Here is a 25,191-nt window from a genome sequence, read left to right on the forward strand (position 1 = left end):
TCCCAATTGCGTGGATCGATGATCATAGTCCAGACTCGATTATTTACAGACCGCCTCCATATCGCTGGAACATTGCTGAGTGCGGCGTTAAACAACAAACAAACAAACAAATCATACAATGGACTCTTATGATTATGTAAAAGGTATATGGCTATTATTTCCTTCAGTATAATCACCTTTGATGGTGACATAGTACACTTCCCCAGTCTTGATGGAAAGACCCTCTGCTCGAAATGATGTGCGTTCACCAATCTTTGTCCATGGCTTGACATTTTGACCATAAGGATAGTTCCCTTCAAACATAAGTTCAGTTTTAAACTTTATTCAAATGCAAACAGACAACATAGAACAGAACCTTATTACACCACTATCATTCCCATTCATTGCATTCTCCCTTTGATGAAATATAAAACTGAGTATGTTTAAAATATTTCAACAGCTTCATACCTATTGCAATTGAATATGATTTAATTGCGTGGGCATAGAAAACTCCATCTGGCTGCTTGTCAGAGAATCCGGACCATGTGATGGACATATGTGAAGAATCTGTGATAAAGCCTGATACTGTGTTGGTTACACTGACAGAACCTGCTACGGGAGGAGTCCTGTCCATCACAAATCCATTTCCACAAATGGTGAAAGCCAGCCTTGATTCCTTTTCCTTATTTCCACTGACATTGGCACAGATGTAATAGAATTCAGCATCGTCAAAGTCTATCCAGCCGAACCTGACAAATCCAGTTTGTGTAAATTGCCATGCCAGACATGATTTATCCGAGTCACAGTCATACACTGGAACATGTTGAATTCCTTTCATTATGAACCATGTGATGTTACGCCCAGCTGTGTTGGTGATGATAGAACTCACTCTGTTGCTGCTGTTTATGAAGTCAACATCCAGCTCATGCAGCAGTTTTAACCTTGTGCCAAGACGTTCACTGTGGAGAATATCCTCGACATTAGCCAGACGTTGATCATCGGCTGGTAGTTCAAACAGTGCATGCTCACTGTAAGACTGAGCGTATGGGTTCAGTGTCAGCTCCACACATTTAGAACCAAACTGCCCCGATTGGCAGAACACTCGTATACATGTAAACAGCTTTTGATATGAGTGGATTGGTAGCCTCAGGCATCTTGATGTCTGAAATCAGAAGAAATACTTAGTCAACAATTCAATATTAGCTTTTTCATAATGAGATATGACTTATGATTTATTGAATAGTCACAGATTGTTAAGATATGTCATGTGCATATGCATTGTGTATAGTTTGTAACTGAAATATCAATTATATACAATCAGACTTAATGCATATCTACCTTGACATTGAAAGAGGCAGGGTCGACTTGCATCCACGTTGTAACTGGACTGGAATCAGATTCTGACTTGATGATTGCCCACTGAATGACGCAGCTCCGTGATATCTTTCGAGACTCTCCACACTCAAAACTTGCTACCTCAACAGATATGTATGTACAAGCTCCAGTTTCATCCTGTATTACAGAGATTATATTACCAATCACAGGAAGTACAGATATCATCACGCCATCAGACAATTCACTTGAGAGACAGATGTGTCCAAAGCAAGGCGATATAGAAGCTAAATAATGCTGTCCAGTTTTCAGATTTAGATCAGTTAAATGTGCCGTGCCCCTTCCTGCTCTAACCCTTGTTTCTCTGATGGTTTTCACACAGGTTTCTGAAGATTCATTGTTACATGTCCTTTGCAGTAGGCGGAGATGGTAATGGGTGGCAAAATTCAGGTATTCACCATCAGCCTGCCAATGCAGTGTGTAGGATGCCGTTGAGACCTGGTAGTCAACATCCTGAACACATCTGTACATATAAATGTTTAAACTGCTTCCATTTGATAAACTCATTTGGAAATTTGGAATTGTTGTAAGAGGAAAAAACTGAACATGATAAGTTGAATTATCTATCACGTTGCTTTCAGTGGTGAATACATCGTCGGACAGAAATGTGAATCCTTTTAAGGTAGTGATATTTTTAACTACAGCACTATAGTGATGTCCAAGATGCAGTGGCTTGTCGAATGTAACGTTAACGATCATATGGTGAGAAAGGTTATGTAAATCAAGATCGTTAACCAACATCTCTTCATTCAGTTCACATGTCGGACCATCAAAAACAGAGATGGAATTTGGGGCATCTGCCACAATCATAAATCCATCTGACGATGAAACAGTCTCTCCACCTGAACATTTAGCTCGTATTGATGTGAAGTACCTTGCAAACAACTTGAGAGAGGACGAGTTAATGCAGGCAGTGAGGGTATCCAGTCTAGTGACAACTGTGAACCCTATCACGTCCTCCATACCTGCTGATGACCCAATGCCGATCTCAAAGGTAACGTTTCTGTGATGCTTGAATCCAGACCAGTGAGCACAAGCAGAATACTGCTGGTGGAAGTCTACGTCTATCAAGGAGTCTACATCCGAAGGATCTACATCAACGACCACAGCTGGCCCAGGAGGGAACCGCGATGGAAGACGGATCGAGTCAGTTCTTACAGTAGTAAAGTGGCCTGCTGAGTTGTAAACATACAACTCAAAGAGACACGTCTTTCCGGGTTCTGAATCCTGGAGCTGCAGGGGAACCAGTGGATACTGAATACAGCCAGCATGTCCCTCAGCTTTACACATCTTACTTGCCCCAGAAGGACTCTGCAGTATTGGTGTCACATAGTCCTGATCCATAACTGTAAGAAACATCATAAAACCTCTATACTATGCAGTTATCAAATGACTTGTGACACAATTTACCAAGACACAGTTTCTTGCAGGTACATCCGATTTTTCTGTGCAACCAGAGAAGAACTTTATATATACATATATGAATGGTAACTTGGTATATTTTGAAATTGAAATAGTATTCTTAAAACATTGCCAACAATGGTCAACATGTGAGTGTAGACCAAAACACACTTATTAAAGTACTTAGTTAAATTTGATTTCTTCTCAAATGTTCTTGAAATTACCTAATGACGTTGTACATATCCTACAAACGTTTCAGTTTTCTTGGAACATGGTCATAATCACTTTTGATGGTTTTAAGGAAAGTTTTTTGGTGTGTTCTTTTTCAAAACAGTGCAAAAATTATAGTCTAATCCTTTTTATTAATAAATTCAAATCACATTGTGGTCCTGGGCCAGTTACCTCAGCTATTCAAAAGTTGAGTTTCTTCATGGTTTTCAATATTAAAACAGAATGTGACGAAAGTCATATTATGTTGCTAAATATTTCTCCCGATGTTTCTAGGTTAGCGCCAAAGGTAATGGACAGACAAGCCATTGCAACAACACTGAAGCAATGTTGTGGCTATGTATGGGGGACAAATGTAGTGAGGTCAAACTCTGCCCATATTTTGAGGTATTGACTGTTTGTTTGTGTGTTGTTTAACTCTGCTCTAAGTAATATTCCAACTATATGACGACCATCTATAAATATTCGGGACTGGACCAGAAAATCAAGTGATTGACATCATGAGCATATTGGTACACGCAATTGGTATACGATGACATACATCAACCTATTTTAGATGTACGTTGAAACCTACACCTGATGCTTACCTGCTCGATATGTAACTGTGAATTGCTGATGTAGTTCTTCAGGATCAGAGAATGTGTGATTAGTCCAGGTGACTCTGACATGATCCCCAACTATCTCTGGTACAAGCGTCCCGTGTACATCTGGAGGGGTGTCATCTATCATCACAGGACCAAGTGTCGCCACTGACGAGACACCAGCCTTGTTTTCAGTCTTGATAAATATGTAAAACTCTGTCCCACTGTCAAAACCAGTTTCATGACTGTGGAAACTTGTTTTCCTGTGGGAAGGTTTATAGTCTGCTAGATCTGGTTTGCTGTATGTGGACACATCATACCCAAAACCTACGAAGGAATCTCGAATCTGGCTTTCACTTTCAATTATGCTCCAGTTCAGAACAAGCTTGTGAAACGGCACATACATTACAGTCTCATTCAGATATGGTAGATTCCTACATAGACTATCGGCTGTCTCATTGTTTATGTAACCTGCCTGTACTATAGGGAAACGCAAATTCCTATCTGTGTTGTAATCATGGCATCGTTCAAGGCACTGTGACACCATTTGAAGCTTAGCCATTGTCATGTTAGAGTTGATTAGCCATATGTGATTACCAATGCAATGGAGACTTGATAATGAAGCTGCTTGGTGTAGATTGATGTTTTCAATGATCGGGGGAGAGAGATCAAACGTGATGCCATCTGAGCAAATAACAGCAGAAGGATCTAGAGCATTGTTAACGGCAACAAGTGAAGTAAAATATCTACCTTCTGTTGGGAAAACCAGGGATATACTTTCAGTTGTTGCTTTTTGAATGAGGTTATGACTGGCACTTGTTTGCTTCAATTCATCAAGAGTAAGACATCTGTCTGCTAACCCTACGATGTAATACCGTATACCACTTTCATGATCTATGAAACCTTGCCAACCGATCAGTACATGTCTCTGACTGGTGTAATCTATGTCTGGACCGTCAAAGCTTCCCTCTTGAACAACGCCAACTTCAGGAGGTGACTCGTCAACCAGCACATCCAGGTGAGCAAAACTCTTTAGCATGGCCCCATTAGTTACGGAGAGGGTGAAGTAATACTCTCTGTTGTGTTGTCCTGTGTTGGTATTGTTGGCTTTAAGACTAGTGCTGCCTAAGTTGAGCGTATAATTCTGGAATTCACAAGGCCCAACAGATGGACAGTAACAGTCTGGCCCTCGTGGACAGACAACCTGTAACCAGAAATACTATGATTAGCTTAGACGTGATACCAATTGTGTATTTTCGGATATGCTGGATTAAGTATTAAGCATTAAGTATTTTGACACCTATGAGTTTTTAGGGTTAAATTTGCTGGGCATCAAATACTCAATAAATCATATGTGTATTCGAGAAAACGTAATTCATAACAGAGAGTGTTGTATGGTGTCTTCACTAAAACCATGCACACCATTTTCGGTATAAAATCAAGTCAAGTAGTATTAATCAATGCTTGATGAAAGTTATGTTAAACATCCATGTTTTAGGCAGTAATAAGAAAAACATGGCTTGTTTTCGAACATGGGATTAGCTAATACATCCGCGGAGGTAGTGTTATCTCAACAGAAAACAAATCACAGTGTCCTAGCTGCTATGGTGACGATATGTTGTCTGGTGCGATTTACAATGTATGTACCTTGAGAATAATGTCAATGACAGACATGGATAGAGATGTTTGTCCATTTGCATTAACACCTCTGATCTTCCTGGTTAAGAAAATACATTTCTTACACAACTGGTGGTGAGAAACCCTTTGGAGATAACTGGCATCAAACATATGTGTGAGATCGAATTCCAGACAAGTGATTGGCTACTCCATGGCGATGACCTGAGATTATGACAGACTACCTTCCTGAACGTACCAACATCATTTACTGAACGTCATTTACAAGTTGTTCGTGCTTCAGTCGAATGTTCACCATCGTCTGTGTTGAACAGGACTGTGTAATTAATAATTATGATAAACAAACTCGTCCTCGTCTGTGAGTTTGTTATTATTATCAGTTACATTGTCTGCTGCTATGTTAACGTTATGATCTTTTATATGTCCCTCTTCTTCAACCCTCACTTCGAAGTTGAATAATATTTAAAATACATCACACAAACTAATACACTTCACAGTTTTGAATTCCCTCTTCTGGGATATCATTCACTGTCATGTTATGCAAAACAAAATTATTGAAAGTGACTTCTGAAAATTAGGTACACCTTAAATCTCGCTTAATCACAATTCATTGCGTTATTTATTGTGTGTTTAGAAATCTAACTATCGGATATTTACTCTAAGTATTAAATGTCGAAAATTGCTTTTCAGTGATCACTGGTATCTGTTTTTCATCAAATCAATAATGATAATTTTGAAACGTCGCCGATAAGCCTAGAATCGTTTAGAAAATATGCGTGCACGAACGCCGAAGTGTACGTTCCGCCATATTCGATTATGTTTACAAAATGTCAGTTAGGAGACGCCAATTAGGTCACGTAGATTTCAAACTCAGCTGCGATACATGCATCCCAGAGGTTCTCAAAACATTTTAGAATCAAATGACAAATGGTGTTTGTCACCAATGCTAATTATCCAGAGGAAATCAAGTGAAAAAAAAATTAGGTATGGAAACGAACACTGTGCTGGGAAAACTGTAGGCCTACTTGCTGAAATGTAAACAAAGCAAAATTCATCTTTTACACTGTGTAGCAATTTTAGAGGTACTTTTGTCTAATTGTTGCATACATTGGCTCAATCGCGCATTTCAGAATATTCATGGGAAGAGAATCGTTGCACGAATTATTGAATAAAACACATATACATCACAGTGATGTGGTAAATTCAATAGAAATCGTAAAAGTTTCCGTCATGTATGACGCCATGACTGACGCTAAATTACGCACCACGACGACGGTAGTTATCTGCATTTCAGACTTAGTGTCTTGGTTGCATTGGAAAACATGAAACAAAAAACAGTACGCAGATTGTCAGAATGTTTCGATCCCTCAATCAACGAAAATCCTACTCTGAAAATCCCACATACTGTTGTCAGTGAACATGCCATTTTGTTAAAATCGGTCACCGGTAGTGATGTCGTTCAAAAGTAAACATTCTACATATTTGGTCATTTCTTTGAGGTGAAAACTTCTAACTCGGCATCCAGCGTGTTCTTTGTTTTTGTCTAGATTACCTTGATGATCCACAGATATGGCGTAAACCTTTTTCTGTAGGTTCACATTATATATGTGGAGATCTAGTAGTCGAATGACGTCACTCATGGCCGTAGTGTTATGTATTAATGCTCTTCTGCGATCATTAGAATAGGTCATTTGGCATCGATTCGATGCCAAATGGTGCGAATTTAGAGTGTGTAAGAAACAGATTACTGCACTCGTGCAGATACCATTTATCTCCTACACGAGTATCTGTCGGATACCATTTATCTTACAACTCGTGTAGTCGCATCTATATAACAAGTAACTGAGGCATTGTCGTTTTGATAAATATGTATGAAACTCAAGATAATATGTATTTGAAACCCATCAATAACATTTCAAGATACACTCCAATGGTTGCCAATTTAAACGACAAATTTGTGTTACCTGATCATCTAGTTTCCTGACAGGAAGCGCCCCGTTCCCGATATCTGATGCCGCATTAATTGTCCCAAGCGCCCATAGCACAGACGTGATCCCGCTGTGGACATCCCATGCTCGAAACTGAAGAACCATCGTAGAGAGATCTGTGTTGTTGTGGACGTATATCTGACTCGTTCCATCTCTCACCAGCCAGGTATCAGCAATATCAGCCACACTCCTGTCTATGTGCACCACAACAGACTCCACTATGGTGTTCAGCATAATGTCCTCGGCCTTAATCCAGACTTCATATGTCTCACCATCCGTCAGATTCAGACTAAGACTCAAAGACTGGTCTGCAAAATCAGGAACGGATTTCCACGACGTGTTTGAACCATTGTTGAGACACCATTGATACTTAAAACTGGTGATACCGTGGATATTCACAGTACCCATGACAGGTAAAATGCCTGTTACTTGATCATATACACCTGATATTGCATTGTTTGTGTCTGGTTTCACACCGCAAAGATAATCATTCTTCAAGTAATGATCATTATGATAACGTTCGTTCCAATCTAATTGAATGTTTCCATGGTGAATTTGCCAAGTATATCTAGTATCCACTGACGCAGATATGACCCTCAATACTCCAGTTGTCATAACCTCAAGTTTAGATGAATTATCATACACCAGAAAACGTCGAGCAAATCGGACATTTCCAGCAACATCATGGACTTCCAAATACGTAACATACATGGCAGGTTCTGCTGGGAGTGAGACAGTGATATTCACATTGTTTCCTTTCAGTTCATCTGATGCAAACACATGGTTATCATAGTCAACATCCAGTGTGCTCAGATTTAAATGTTTCACACCATAAACATCCACCTTAATGTACTCCACCCCCGAGGCTTGGTCTGGTGACCCGTGTAATGGGTGGGGATCTACCCAGCCTGATACCCCTACAGTGATATTGGGATATTTAGTGGTTCTGGTGGATAGACGCAGGGGACTGTCAGAGTAACACGAGAACATTGATTCGTTTGTACAGTGAACAGGGGCAACGTTGTCGTATCTGAAGCAGATGGTCTTGCTTTCTACAAGGGGGGTAAATCTCTTGTTGCCAATGAGGTGTCCACGGAAGTTCTTGTAATCAAATGACCCACCCGAAAAAACCTTAATTAGTCCACATAACCTGAAAGTATAATTTCAAATGTTTTATGCAATTATAACACGTTTAGCGTTGATTATAATTCTTAGATCAAAGGTTTTGGTAATATCAGTATATTGCTGTAAAATCTATAGGTTGTCCATTAGGAAACATAAATAACTGGATAAACGAAGACAAATGAACAGTGCATAACTATTTTGCATTAGTGAATGGCTGGCCCAAGGACAAGTTTAAATAAGTTAAAATGATCTTACTCATGTTATTGGCACATACTTGGACTGGATCATAGTTACGTAACTTACCATTCTCCATTTTGCAGGGAGGGTGAACCACTTAATGTTATGTTGCATGAAACAAGCGCTGAAGGTGTGGACGATGACAGAGTCGTGTTGCAGTGGCCACCTCCCATCAACGTGGTGGATGACAGCGTGTGCTTTGTGCCTTCAACATGCATGTCAAACATTAATTGAAACATTCTAGCCTTGAACAGTCACATATAGTTATATGGCAAAGTATCATATTGTTGACCAATGATTGTAACTGTGTTATATTGTTTCTGTTGAGATTCGGTAGACGCATTATATTGGGAAAGTGATAAGTCGTCAGGAATGTACTATTTAATGTAAGTAGTCGTCAAGAAGTTACTATACTTAGGTGCAAGTGTGGCGTGTACACTTCTGGTATACCGTGGTCTAAGGTGGAATATTCTGTGATGTTCTAGTGCCGCTAGACTGGTGAGGGCACCTTACAGTAATTTCCAGTAGCTAGTTAGACTGTATATGAGGGAATTTCGCGATTTTATTGCGAATAAAATTTTTCTAGATAGCTATATTAAGTCAATTAAAGAGAGAGATAGAGAGAGAACATGCATAATATTCATAGAAAGTATTTACACGTCCAAGTGAAAGTGTTGAAATCACAAGCTCCGTAATCAGATTCCAAAAATAAACTATTTGGGGGCGTGGCTTCCAGTGCAAAGTTACAGTGGCATGCGACAAATGTTTCCATTGGCTGATATGAAGACTTGGTTGCACCGTATATCTACTACAGAATCTATCTTGTGATGCTTAGCAGCTAGGGTACATAAGGAAGCGTTCGGTCAATAGCAAATTTAAGTGTTGTTATTTTTGTTAATCCCTCATTATTATTGTTTGGCATTGACATAGAATATTGTAGATGCAAACAATAGACTGTAAACAAAATAACATAATAATTGTATCGTATCTACATTGCAGATGTAGATTCACAATATTCATTAAGGACCCCTTGCGTCGCAGGCATCATACATTGATTATTCCGACTGAGGCTAGGTTTGACGGAAACAAAACGGGGAATTTATTTATTGACATATCAACTAGAACACGTTCATTATAGTGAAAAAACAAAACAAAGAATGTACAGACGTTACGGCTGTTAGAAAGTATTTACAATTCATAATGAACGTGGTTTACAGTTAAATAAGGTTGAGTATAATGGTTTTTTCTGTGTTTGTTTGTTTGTTTAACGCCGCACACAGCAATATTCCAGCTTTCTGACGGTGATGTGAAATGTTCTTTGCAATGATAGATAGCGAAAGCAGCATTTACATATGTAACATATGCTATGTAATACATTTAGGGACATGGGTGGCCCAGTTGTCTACGGCGCCACAATTTTCTATGCAGACTTGCGTCCCTTGGGCAATAGAAATCTATGATCTTGGATTCGATTCCCGGTTCGCCCCTAATATGCTTCTTTGTTTGTCAGCACCTTACCCGTGCCCTTGGGTTTCGCTAAAGATGATCAACATCTAAGACCTGAATCACTTCGGGCATTCCTTCAACATCAACCTCACACGCTGCGATATAACTGTTTAACGCATTAACCAGAATCACTCACTAACAATAAAGCATTTGGTTCATCAGTCCATTCTACCTGAGAGGTCTCTTCTTGTAACTGTCACGTTGCTGTCCACGATGCCGATATGTGTTATATCAATATACACAGGCTGAGAAGATGATACTTTCTTCTGAAAGTCAGCTGTAATTTTGAAGGACATAAACTCAGGTTGTATGTTGATATATACGTCTTTCTGTGAATAACAGTCGGTCATGTTGCCAATGCTGGTGCTGTTCTTGATTTGACTTCTGTGGTCTTCTATTCCTATGTTGCAAGTGAGCAAATCTGCCTTAGTGGTAACTGAAACATAAGGAATTTAATGTAGATGTGTACGAGTATATACATATAATATAAATATGTGTAATATGAACAGTCAAAAACATGATCTATCACATGTGATGAGCATTCTACATAGGGATCGCACCATCTCTGTGTGACGTATGTGAATGATGGCAGTTTTGTTACAATCAGTTATCATAGCAAGACGATGAATGACAGCAGCACTCAAATTGCAAGAAAAAGACAGTCCCCAGGTGGTTGCTAATGTTCTAACGAAATCAATAAATATAATTTTAAGGTTATCGATATCTCATAGGCAAACAGTTGATGTGAAACCATGATCATACTGTGAAGACCATATGAAACAACTTATGGCTTTGAGGAATAGATTCCAATCAAGCTAATATACTGAGTTTTAGGGCATTGTTAAGGAACTATTACAAATTACTCCATTTATACTTGTAGACAAATATAGTCGTCACCACGTATGAATGAAATGGGAACAGGGACGTAGCGTTAGGATGCCGTCACAGGATGCTGCAAGGATATATACTATCAGAATGTCGGCTCAGATTGGCGAAAGTCAAAACAAAGTATTTTGGAAAGGAAACTTCAGCTTTGGATAAACTGACGTCCAAAAGAAACTTTACCGGAGTTTGAAATCACTCTTGCTCAACAACAACAAAACATACATGCATGAAGTAAAGTGCATTGAGAAGATCAATATATCAACATAATCAACACTGAAAATGACAATCATACCGCATCTGAGAATGACGTCAGAGCCCCACAAATTTAGGTGTGGTACAAAACTCGAGCTTTCAGAATCATGGCCAATAGGCAGAGTACATAAACAATCGCTCACGTTCAATAACAAGTCATTAGTAGCGTGTGTGACCACCAAATGCCTCAATACACGCAGAAACTCTTCGACGCACAGAAAGAGTCAGTCGTCTGATGAGGTCACGTGGGATTTGACGCCATTCGTCTTGGAGGGCCAAGATCAGTTCTTGCCGGTTGGGTGTTCTATGGGGGACTTGTCGGGTGAGCGTGCAGGCCACGGCAGGACGTTGACGTTGTTGGCTGCGATGAAGTTAGTGACAATTCTAGCTGTATGGGCTCCAGCGTTGTCATGCTGATAAATGACACCACGTGGCTGTTGTTGGAGAAATGGTAGGACAACTGGACGAAGAATGTAATCCATGTAACGCTTAGCTGTCAAGTTTCCGTCAACGATGACCAGGGGTGTCCTCTCCTGCCCACAGATCCCTCCCCACAACATGACACTCCCTCCACCATATGGTACGACCTCCTGCACGCAACACGCCGCCGTTCGTTCACCCCTTCGGCGGTAAACACGTTGTCTTCCATCAGCCCTAAACATACAGAATCGACTTTCGTCAGTGACGACAACCCTCTGCCAGTCACGTCGTTGCCAATCTCAATCGCAGACGACGATGTTGCGCTGTGAATATATGTCCTCTGTATGATCTAAAAGCCCTGATTCCATGAGCCCTGAGTCTCCTGGCCACTGTCTGTCGACTAACTCTGTGACCTAAGGCATTTGTCGCCGATGACGTCACTGTCAGGAAGCGATTTCGGAGGTGCAAGGTACGCAAGTACCGGTCATCATTGGGCGTGGCCACCCTGGATCTGCCTGTTCTTGGCCTGTCAGCGGTCCGCCCTGTCTGTCTGTAACGTTGCATCAAGTTGGTAACGGCAACACGGGAGCAACCGAAGGTTCGTGCAATATGGGCGTGGGTGGCTCCCATCTGTACCATACCCAAGGCTCGTTCACGTTGTTCGACTGTGAGTCGTGGCTTTTCTTTTGTGTTTTTTTTATCACTGTTGATGTCTGACTTGCCGTTGCAATCGTTTTATACCCTTACCCGCACGTGCATTTGCAGTTGTCCGTGGTGCACGTGTTTTTCACTTTTTCGCGTGTTATCTCGCAAACATGTAACAGACGATTAACATTTTCTGCATACACTATTTAGGTTATGTGTTTCAGATAGACTTCATCGAAAATAAATTATACATTGTCTGAAATTTATATTTTCAGTTGGTAAAGTTTCTTTTGGACGTCGGTTTATATCTATGATCTGATATTTTTAAATAAGCATCAAATAGCCAATTCCCTTCCACTGACGTACCCACCTGAATTTGAAATAAAGACCTCCTCATCTGTTTCATATTTAGATATGTGTATAAAGATTCAGAATGACAAAAAACTCACTGAATGACAAGGTGGCTGACTTTCCTATATGTTCCCGTGTTTTGTTTTCAGGTGAACAATATTAATGACATGCCTCTGCATGTGTTTGTGATGATTGCAAAAAGTTGGGGTAGGATAGGCTCACCTCTTCGTGAACACCTGGTATCTGGTATCATCACCATTTCATAATGATTCATAACCACATGCTCATGACACAGTCGAAATACAATTGACTGCATTAGCAGAGATTCCTGTTGCTGTTGAAAGGGCTTTGTCGCTATTATTTATCTGTATGCCACAACAAGTTTCTTAGTTTTAAGACTTTAGGTGCTGCGATTCTGCTGCAGTGTCCGAAATATGTTCTTTTTGCAACACGGGGGTGGATGGGGTAGGTTTAATGTCTCAAAACTCAAATCTTAATGCCCAAACACATGTTTGTTTGTTGCTTAACGCGTCCCTCAGCGACGATCTGTAAATAATCAGACAATCCATTGATTGTCATCGTGAGCATCGATCTACACAATTTGGATACGATGACGTACATCAACCAAGTCAGTGAACCTGACCACCCGATCCCAGTAGTCGCCTCTTGCGACAAGCACAGTCGCCTTTTATGACAAGCATGGGTTGCTAAATACCAATTCTAACCCGGGTGACTCAGCATACATAAATGCTACTGAGCTTATGATGTAAGTCGGGGACTTGAGTCTGCCAGCATGAAACATCGACCCTGTTCCAAGTAAACATAAATTGTCCATGCAAGAGAATGATATGAATAGACCACTGACATCAGTGATGACAGCAGGCGTTCACACAAAGCCATTCACACAATTTGCATAAAATGCAAGTAATTATTGTATTCCTGTCATACGACATTCGTTTTATGCAACATAGTTGGGGGTGGGGTTGGATTAGTTTTAAAGTCTCGGCCCAAACATTTCTTTTGCAGTTGACTAAGTTTCACCTACGTCAAAACATTTGATTATTCAACTTTGACCTCCACCACACTACACGGCACAAATAAGGAAATTGTCATTCCTTTATAAATGGGGCATTTGTTCGTAAACCTGGTGACCACATATGTGACTTTTCTCGCTGTTTCCTGGATTCAAGAACGGAGCACGTGCCTCATTCAAGACGTTTGGCTGTGATAAATTCTCAAGTTCTAAAACACTCACTGTCACACGTGGACGTCCCTGACTTCCTGAATCCACTCTCACACGAGCAGGATGTCATCAGACCATTGGAACAGCTGCCAGGCCAGCACCACCTGTTGCTTACATATGAGCAGGTGACTGGAATACACATAAAGTGATCACTCTGAATGGATTAACATAATTAATAAAAGTAAATATGGATATTGACATTATTTGAGGTTTACATACACTTTATATTCATTATAATTTCTTACGACTGATTTTTATATAATGCTTTAACATCGTTACTGAAGATCCAACTATTGCATTCGTCCAATTCGATTGATGTAAGTTAAAAACAAACCCAACGCCTTTATGCAACACAGGAAAGTTATATCCAAAAAAGAAGAAAAAGAAATATATAATAATGATCGAGTTATATACAGGAAACAACCTATCTACTGATGAAACGTCAGGCGGACATGTATACCATCCTGACGCATTTGTACAGTGTTGCTGAATACCAAACTTGTCAGTGAGGTCAAGCCTTATCAGCGACTTATTGGTTTTGTTTATACGTAAGGTTCTGTAAACCTTTTTTAACATTACGCAGCTCGTATCATTAAACTCACGATCACATCTCTCCTTGTCTGGACTAAGCCACTGCAGAGACTTTTCAACTGTACTTCCCATACCTTGACAAGAACCTGGAATGCAAAGTGCTTCTTTCAGATAATCATTTCATCATTATGAAAGATAAATTAACAAATATGAATCAAAATGACATAAAATGGAGGTTTCGTAAGTATACCAAAGATAGCAGACTACATTGATAAATTTCTTAATATATTTTTTTTGTGTCCAGAGGGAAAATCAAGAAGTCAATTTTGAAATGGGGACTTTGCTGGAGCCCAAACAGAATAAGTACAATTTTGTGGTGTGAGAATATATAAGATATAAAATATAACAAAAGTGACAAAACAAAGTCCAACACAAAATAATCTCTGCTTAAACCAAATTTTACTTTGAAAAATACAAAGTCGCAAGACAACGTACGTGCACATGTTTTTTTCGCTTCAGATAGTTTGAAGATAACGTTGTTTTTAGTAGGTGGATTGCAAGTATCACAAGTAAGACAGGGCTGTGACTGACAGTTTGGTATAATGGGGCATCCTGTGAAGAAAGGTGAGACAGATTGACTTCAATGAATTGGACATATAATTTATTACAAAGCAAGGTCTTTCTGGAATAATTGATATTACATTCATATTTTCATCCATTCATATTGTTTCTAAGTGTGAGAAATTATGAGAGTTCAACATTCAGATATCCCAAAGAATGTGTTTGATTTGTTTACCGTTACATGTCAATCTATGTGTATCCTTAAAATATCAACTCACTGTCACATGTTCCTTTATCTGGAGATAATCTGAAGAAAACATCCTTTGAGCGAGACTGGCAGGTTGTACAGGATCGACAACGCTGTGTTACACAGTTTGATATGGAAGGACAATCTTGAGGGGAAATAGATTATTCGTATTCAATATGTGATACTAACAATTGGAATGTAAAGGTCATTTACTTTTGTTACGATTTTAATATTTTTTTTCAAAATTAAAATATACTTTCTACTAAAATATTAACTTTAACGGAAATACAGCTTTCGCGTGTGTCTACCTACCTGTGCTATGTTTGAGGTCTTTACCATTGTTATTACCCTCTATCCAGCAGTAACATTTGAATTCATATGTTATACCCGGTTCAGAAAGTTCATAAATATGCACCTGTCAAAAAGAAGTATCAGAGACATTACTATCTGTGACCCGCAGAATATGTATGCCTGTATTGTAATACTAATTCCTACGTGGAAATATTCAAATATACGATTCAATATGTCAAATATGTTTGATTGTCCAGTCATGTATCTGTTGATAAAGATCCATGTGCCTTTGTCTTGTGCATAAGGACAAAGGTAGTGATGGTGAGCAACACAGTCGGGGAAGAGTAAGTCGAAGATTGACTCATGGGACTTCATGCTTATACACACAATTTAAACCACGTGGTGTCACCCGAGTCAAGTGAAATGAGATACTATAAATCAATTATGCAATAATGCGGATACACACCTACGACAATTAACAAACAAGTCTTAATGAAAACTCTAAAATTCAAATATTACCCAGTCTAACTTCCAGCCAGCACTGCTCCCCCTGTTATTATGCCATATCCTGGAACAAACGATAAACTATAAAATATGTGACTACAACCATGACCAGAACGACAGTTGACATAACCAAATGAACAAACTTGGTTTTATATGCGTTACTTAATGTCAATAGGCCTCCACTGCTACAAAGCTATCGTGAGGTTCGACCAAAAACGGATTAGGCGCTCCAGGGTGTGATTTGCCTGCTTATCGTCATTCTACCCACCTGTCTTCGATGTTACTTGTACGTAAACGAATGTCGTACTACGAAACCTTGGACAGTTGGCAAGATATACCACTTACCAGGAACAGTGGGAAAGTTCGCAGCTTACACAGAAGACCATGAAGTATCAAAATAGTTCGAACATTATTTTTCAATATTATCCCCTTTGACTTCATTACACATGGACCATCAATGTTTCAGCTTCGTTAACCAGGCCCAATTTCATATTGGTCCCCCAAATATGTCCTCAACTATGCCAATCAACTCGTCCTCACTAGTTTTAAGAAGCAACAGACAGTTTACATACAGTGTACGATTCCGACAATACTATCAGTAATTGTTTATGAATCACTATGAAACCGATCTGATCACCTGGCCATATCCTGGCATTTTTTACATTCTGTTAGTCAGCTGCTGTCACTGGATGACCACGAAAAAGTAGTACGATGAAAGTTCCCAGATATGTGGTCCGAAGTTTTATATAGGTACTGTATAGACAAATTTATTCTCACAGAGCAACAGTATGTAATAGCTATCCTGATTGCATTGATGTAAATGTAAACGAGGCTGCTGACAAACTGTGTACGCTCTTGGAAAGACGCCGATTTATTTTAAGTGTGCTAACGAACAACTAAGATTGTTGAATGAGGAATCAGTCAAATTAAGAGTAAATTATGATCGATTACATATTCTTCGAAAATTAAAGAATAAAACAAACTTAGAAATGTATTTAGAAATGAGTCCATTCTAGATTTTAGAAAGCTATACAAGGAAATGCAGTTCATTTTCACCACAGAAACAACAGATAGCATTAACTCGGCAAATAGCGACAGAAATTGTGGCGTAGTTTGGCGCACAGTAAAGTCACAACAACAGTAAAGTCACTGTTGTGCAGTGAAGGTGACGGGGGAAGTTTGTCACCCATTTACATGGTTTATATTTTTAAAGATCTCTTAAATCCAAAAACATTGATGCAAAGTGCTTTTGACAACGCGATATTGGAGCTGTGTCAAAGAACATGATTGTTTAAATTGAAAAGAATATATGCGGATAATAATAATGCGGATTTCAAATCGGAAGATGAGGTACGACAGGCCATAAAATCATTAAAACGGGTAAAGCTCCAGGAATAGATGGTTTGCCATCGGAGTTCATACGAATGCTTGACACTTTCTTTCTATGCATCTTTTGAACTGTTTGCTAGGAATTACTTAGAAGTATGACATAGTAGACACAATTTATGGATTACAACTTCTTTAATTTTTGTAAAGGCGACGTTTCGGTACAGATCCTGTAACTAAGACTGAATGATGAACATGGTACAGAATATATATGGTAGGTATTCCATCCGACACCCAAGTCTGCGACCCCTAAATCTGAATCAGCGCCCTTCCGCATCGCCCTCCCATTCATAGGAAAAGCCTCCCACATCATCAGCCGCCTTCTCAACCACCAAGCCAATATTGACACCTACTTCACATCAATACCCTACTAAGAGCCAACGACAGAAACACAACCAAACGCCAAGAGGCTAAAGGTGTTGTTTATTAAATTCACTGCAACTGTGGACAATCCTACGTAGGTGAAACATCACGCTCTATCAACAACATAATCAAAGAGCACAAAAGTTCAACCATCGAATCAGACAGTAAATCAGCCATCTCGTACCAAAATCAGCAAATTCCCCAATCACAACATCAACTGGGAAAATCCTCTCCAACAACCTCCATGACTTCACTGAAGTAAAACTAGCAGCAGTCCATATTCGCCGCCACAAGCCATCAAACAACAGAGATCAAGGCTTTCATTTCATAGCATCCGCCTTCTATGAACTCATTAAGCAATAATCACCACACCTAAATAAATTGATCCAGACCTGTTTAATTGGCTTCATGTCTCATTGGCTTCAAACTCATGTGTTCTCTGTCCATCATATTGTTACAGTATTATCCTTCTGGTGTCATTACTTAACCTTGTTATGTTATCCCACTCATGTATGCAATTCTTGTTACTGGTAATCCTCCACCTACTGCATATACTGAACCGCAAAGGAAACATCACCATGAACAGATAAATGAGAAAACGTATTAGCCCAAACACTGAAAACATACTTTGAGACATATGAAAAAGATTAAACGTGGCAGAACTGATCATCAAGTTTGACATTAAAGTGTCACATGTTCTTAAAATGAAACACAACACTCTTCTCTGAGAAAATGGCATCACGATTCAGTATCTCGTGTGTCCGCCATGTGCATTGATGAATGCCGTGCAACGTCGATACATGAAATGGATGAGGCGGTTGATGAAGGCCATAGGCACTTGAGCCAACACTCTGAGGAACGCCTGACGCACTTCAGCTGCACTTTTCGACCTTGGTCGGACGTCATTCAGCCGTCTTTGAATCTCGTCCCACAGGTGCTCAGTGGGATTTAAATCGGGACTGAGGTCAGGCCACTGCACGGTTCTGATGCCATGCTGCTGGGGGAAGTCTCTTGTTGCTCTCGCAGTGTGGGCACGGGCGTTATCATGCTGAAACTCGTGTTTGCGGCGATGTATGAGGTATGGCGAGTGGTCTCAAGACTTGATCAATGTACCGCGCTGCTGTGACACCATTGACTCTTCCTGGACCGATATTCTGGAAGACCACAAGGTCGACCCTCTGTGCAAGAACAATTCCTCCCCACATCATGATGCTCGGACGAGTCTCTCTCAACAACAGACGCACCCGAATAAAGTTCCCCACGGCGTTGCCAGACTCTTCTCCACTGCTGGTGGCGCCAATGCTGGTGCTGTGTTGCCCACTGAAGACGACTCCGGTGATGACGTGGTGTCAGAATAGGTCCTCGGTGTGTCCTGTGACAGTGGAGTTCTTGAAGATGCTGTCGAACAATCTGACGATCCTGACGTCGGGTGGTGGCCCTCGGTCTTCCACTATGTGGTCGGTCATCTGTAGTGTTGGTGGTCTGGTACCGTTGTTGAAGCCTGTGTATGGCCCTTACGTGGACTTGAAATGCATTGGCTACTTGCCGGGCGGCCTGTCCAGCTTGCAATCGTCCAAGGGCTTGGGGTCGCTGATTTCTTGCCAAACTTGGCATGTGGTAGCAATTCAATAACGAATGAATGTTATCCGATCTGGGTGGATTTTTATAGGGCATGAAATGGAGGAACGCATGTGCATTTCAAATAGCACTGAACTCACGTGCATCGGGTTACCATGGCCATTGCCGTGACGGGTTTGGGCGATCGGTTTTATTGTCATCTGTTTTGTTGTTTTTTATCATCAAATTTCATTTTTTCCGGACAAGGTAATGTTAAGTTTTAGAAAGTTTGACTAAAATTACCCAAATATTTGAATGACAACTTTACATGCAATGCTACTTGGGGTGACGTTTATTTTGCGGTTCAGTTTATATTCTGTATGATGTTCATCATTCAGTCTTATTTGACAAAGGTATAAGGATTTATACCGAAACGTCGCCTTTACAGTAATTAATGCAGTTGTTATCCATTGATTGTGTCTACTTTATACATATATTGTTTAATTCTATTTTGGATACTGGCCTTTTACCCAATTCATGGAATGTTGGAATTATATTGTCGCTTTTTAAGAAGGGAGACACGTCTGATCCTGCATGGGCATTTCACTGTTAAATGTAATTCGGAAGAATATTTATATCCATTATTGAAAGCACACTACGTATGTGGTTTGAAGTAAACTCACTTTAGAAGTAAACAGACGCCCAAGCTGGATTCAGACATTCAACTAGCAATAATATCTTTGTTTTAGAGTTTTTAGCGCAAAAATATTTTCGAAAACCAAAGCATCGTTTTCATGCTGCTGTTATTTATTTATATATCCATTTACAGAAAGGCATAGATGGCAAATGTTTAAAGTTTAAAGGAATATGTATTAAAATGTTTGTGCGTGTGTTCATACAGGACATGTTTGAACTGACCTCTAGCGACCCGTGAAGATCCGGGGTAGACTAGGTCTTCAGCAACCCATGCTTGCTGTAAAAGGCGACTACGCTAGGCGTAAGAGGCGACTAACGGGATCGGGAGGTCAGGCTCGCTGACTTGGTTGATGCATGTCATCGATCCCCATTGCGTGGATAGATGCTCATGATGTCAATCACTGGATTGTCTGGTCGATTATTTACGGACCGCCGTCATATAGCTGAAATATTGCTGAGTGCGGCGTTAAACAGCAAACCAACCCACCAGAGTCCGACAGGGCTGTAGGTTAAGCCCACTGTTATTCATATTTTTATAAACCAGCTTGGTACAGATTTAGATAAAAGTGTAACAAAAGGTATTTTTGTTACTGAGATTATTGATGAAATCAAATTGCTGCTCTTTACGGATGACATTGTCTTGGTAGCAGACTCTGTAATTGCGTTTACAGAGAACATAAGGTAAATTGGAAGCTCTCTTGTGATACTGACAAAGCGACCTATCTGGGACAACCATTGTTTGAATGAACATTTAATTCCAAAGGCTAATTATCCGGTAGCTATGACATGTACATGCCTTTGAATCACTTAATTGTCATTATTTATAAGATGCTAAAGTACTCACGGAAATGATTTTTCGACCTCAGATCTTAAATAAATGCAGTTAATATACATAATATGTAAATATTCAAACAACAAAATTAGTACTAATTGGGCCGTGGCACAAATACAGCGTATCAAATGTTTTTCTGCCTTTTTACACGTAAAAGTGTGTAAAAATGTGAATAAAACAGACTATTGTGAAACAGGGCATAACCAGGTGAAAGTAGATCAAGGTGACCTATGACACCTTGACGACAGGTGAGAACAGGTGCATAATGCCTATAGTCTGTTTCTGCTATGTCAGTTAGGACTTAGTTTTTGAATGTTGAAAGTGCCGACAAATTACCTCCTGTAAAGTACATTTTGTATTGTTCACTGAGATCAAACTAGCAAATTTAGACTAGTACTTTTCGAGTTGTTTTGTTATTTCGTATTTGCAGCTACGTAACACTTTCTGTCGATTTTTTGTTTTTTTCATTTCCGTGAGTACTTTAATAGCAATTGTTCATGCCCATTGTATTGTATATTGACTGCCTGCCATCCTGAATGAACTGTGAAATTATGTCAATGATTAATTACTGTATATATTTATAACTTAATCCATGTCAGGTGGCCTTGATTATGTAAGCCTTGGTCAAGAGATATTAAATGAGAGAGAGAAGGTCAGGTATTCCGGGTCACCGACACCATCACTTCTATCACACTGTGCTGACCTGGCACATAGTGCTCCTTATCTATCTGTCTACCTGTATAAAGTACACTTGTTTATAGCGCAAGTCACTTGATGATATCACTTCCTAACGAGAACCGTACGTCAACACAGTGCACATACGTACATGCAAATATCATTAATCAACGTCACATCAACGCGTTGTTAATACTTGGAATCTGGAAGTCAATTTTGATAAGTGGTAGAATGGCACTATAAAAACCAGAAATGAAAATAGTATCTTAATTATAAATACTTAAGAGTTGTGTTTTAATCTCGTTTTCTATTGTCTAATGCCTGTGAAACCTTAGCGACACAGGCCAAGAAGGCTTGTTTTCCTATATTTAAATTGACTAAATTTTCGTTTTACCTGTCATTTAAGGTAATTGTTTTTATATTTGATAGTAAATAGCTCCGACTGCATGTCATGGCTGTAAATCTGGAGATTTACATTTAGAGAATGTATAAAAAGTACTGTTTTCAAGAGATATCTGTTATTCGCTGTCTTTATCCGGAATATTGCTGAATGCGGCGTTAAACAAAAAACAAACAAAAAGTGAAATTACGTAATGCTTCTACATACCACTATCGTAATTATGTTATATGAAAAAAAATCGCACTCCAGGCCACAAGGCCTTCACTACTGAATTGTAGCATTTTCATTCACTTGTTCTCGAAAACAGGAGCAGTTTCAATTTGCAGGACACACAAAATCTGTTTACACACACACACACACACACACACACACACACACACAGCGCGATATTTTACCTTATACTGCGTATTATTCCTATCTCATTGATACTACTCATAGTAGTATCGGTATCTCCAGTCTCAAAGCTTCCATGCATGTCCATGCTGCCAGAGCTGCCTTTGTCGCCATGAATAATCATTCTGACGGTGGCATCAGTACCAGCGAAGGTGGTTGAACTGGTCCGTATAACAATCTTTAGACCTGGTAAGAACATGGTCTTGTTCAGTTAACTAGCTATCAGGTGCTCTCTGTTCGGTATTGCTCTCCCATAAGTGTGGCACAAATTTTACACTGTATATCATAATATATACTCTAACAGTTACTAAATAGGCGTTTTTAACCGAAACAAATTTATAACGGGTTCCCGACCTTGGATCATATTTTACTTTTTAAATTTTCTTTTTAAATGTACGATCGAGAATTTAAGAAATATACCCGAATCTCCCACAAATCTATTGTACTGTATCACAATTTGGCTCAATTAGTCTAATTTACCTACATTATTGTAAAAAGACAGGTATACTGGAAAAGCAGATACGAAAACTCAGGAATGTTGGACTGAATACAGCAAGGACAAGTATGTCCAGAAAATAAATATTCCCCATCTTGTTGTATGCTTTGGATAAACCCAACGTCAATTTCAGGTATACATATATATTACCTCGGCTAGCCCGTCGTCGGTGTCGGAAAAGAAGGGGCTGAATATGTGAAAACTCCTTTGAGCAGCGGAAGTTTGAATACAGTCCATTTACATCGAGGGAATCTGGGACCCAATCGTACTCCACTAATCTTTCATTCTGGGGAACCTGTGAATTGAACATATTTATTATCAACAAAATACACTCATACATTGCGATAAAGCGACGACACCCTTTCCATATCCAATAGAAATATCTGCATAAAGCAGGGTCGATAAAACGATTCCGACTATATCATAAGCATGTGTTTATAAATCACTATCAAATAGTGATGATACCAGGTGTTAACGGAATGGTGACCGTATCCTGCCCCACTGGTGGCATCCGTCACAAACACATGCAAAACCAAGTCAATAGTTCACTCAAACAACACGGGAACATATGATACACGTCAACATAGGGAATTGCATCGCACATCATTGTGTGTCACTGATGCGTCAAACTTGGAAATGTCACATGACTACCATGATAGAAAGAGCATCCTCGATCATCACAAGGCAGGTCATTCCTGAAAATGAGCGACACGAGGATGATTTAAGGTTTTCCAATTAAGGCCTGACTTGTGTCTATCTACTTGCCAACTGCGAACGGAATACCTATCGGGAGACACCGACTTTGTTGCCTGTTTCCAAAACTGATTCCTAGATTCCAGAACTAACCTTTTTGTAGTAGGGCTAACTATTGTATAGTACTGCTGACATAATTTTTACCATTGTATCATATATTTAACCCATTGAATTGCCTTACATGACTGTAAACCTTATCCTAACGTTTTTTTCTAAATTGTTCGAACTTGTGTGGTTATTTACTGATTTCACATATTAGTTTTGTAAGTATCGTTGCCTTGGTTAACCAAGCATTTACAATTGGGAAAGAACACATAACACTATCAATTTCAAGGGACAGTGACATATGATGCTTTGTCCGGGACAATTGTTTCTTATGTACAAACATCTGTCCTAACGTCAGTTTAGCGGTTAAAATAACCTTGGTGTCATGTGATCTTCACATTAATGAATATAACTGTTACACTTTACCTCTAAAAAGACATGCGTTATATCGCCAAGATATCGCCCCTCGTAGATTACAGTTCCATTATGAATTAAGTCCCGAGAAGTAGATATGTGGTCCATCATGCACCCATCTGTACTGAGGATATAATGCGAGCATAATCTCAGGACGATCTGTGAAGAGAACAGGAAAACTCAAATATCGGTTAACTATAGAACAAAGAATTATTTGTATCCAGGTTTGGCTGTTAATGGAACAACGATGTGTTTATTAAATATAGAAATATAGTATGTAACATACTTACATTTATGTTCTGGGGCATGTAGTTTTCCACAGTGAAAAGTCCATTGGTCATCTGTGCTTTCACAACATAGACTCTGTTGAGGGCAGTAGACCCTGGTCCATGTGCTCCCTATAACGAAAGTCATCTAGTGGTAGGAAGATGAATGTATGATCCACAGCAAAACATGTCTTGAAAGCAGAAGTTACTGATGGAGTTTGCTTTTTCCTTTATATCCCTTTAACATTTATCAATGAATTCATTGACTTCTCAGTTTTTCATCACTTGTTGGATAAAGCTCTTGGTGTCTGTTCTCAATGAATATATTCAAAATAGGTGAAATCCATATGGCAATCTTGTTATTATTGAAACTACATCTCAAAAGGAAATTATCGGTTTAACACAGAGGCTAGTGTAAATCATTGAAAACAAGGTGCATAAGAACAGGGTGAAAGAAAATGTTCAATCAGATGCTGATCTGTTAAATCAGTTGCAACTAGCTAAATACCTGAGACCGTACATGCTGGTTTGTTTTACTTGTGGAGATGCTGCAAGCAAATTTATAGGACGTAGAAGCTGAAACAATAAATGATCCTATGGAATTATTGGCTGAAAAAAAACTTTTAACAAGGTGTTTAGGGAGTTAAATTAAAAACGGTTCACATTCTACTTTCTAGTATACAAAGGTGCTTTGGATGGTTACGATTGAATACATGGATGTTGCATTGGTTGAAATCAAGTGGATGTTACCTCAAGTGCATCTATGGAATAAATCATGTTTATGTCATGATCTCCAGTTTGTTATCTTTAAAGCCTAGTTTCACCTCAGAAGCCACTGGAACCATTTTAGGACTAAACTACACTTATTGTTTTACATGTACATCTAGACAATAAACACCGCATTGCAGAAATC

The 25,191-nt window shown here is 39.4% G+C and overlaps 1 protein-coding gene across 1 annotated transcript in view; it reads right to left on the bottom strand.

Annotated features, from left to right (window-relative positions):
* LOC139443206 (uncharacterized) overlaps positions 1-25,191 on the bottom strand; it is a 37,865-nt gene that overhangs the window by 7,380 nt on the left and 5,294 nt on the right. The window contains 8 exon segments of the mRNA XM_071224173.1: positions 177-293; positions 448-1,141; positions 1,303-2,717; positions 3,588-4,785; positions 7,181-8,354; positions 8,633-8,771; positions 10,245-10,508; positions 13,881-13,997. Of these exon segments, the coding sequence (XP_071080274.1) occupies positions 177-293; positions 448-1,141; positions 1,303-2,717; positions 3,588-4,785; positions 7,181-8,354; positions 8,633-8,771; positions 10,245-10,508; positions 13,881-13,997 (5,118 nt within the window).

This window comes from Haliotis cracherodii, unplaced genomic scaffold, assembly GCF_022045235.1.
Source record: "Haliotis cracherodii isolate W230 unplaced genomic scaffold, xgHalCrac1.p SCAF_5, whole genome shotgun sequence".
Taxonomy (NCBI): domain Eukaryota; kingdom Metazoa; phylum Mollusca; class Gastropoda; order Lepetellida; family Haliotidae; genus Haliotis; species Haliotis cracherodii.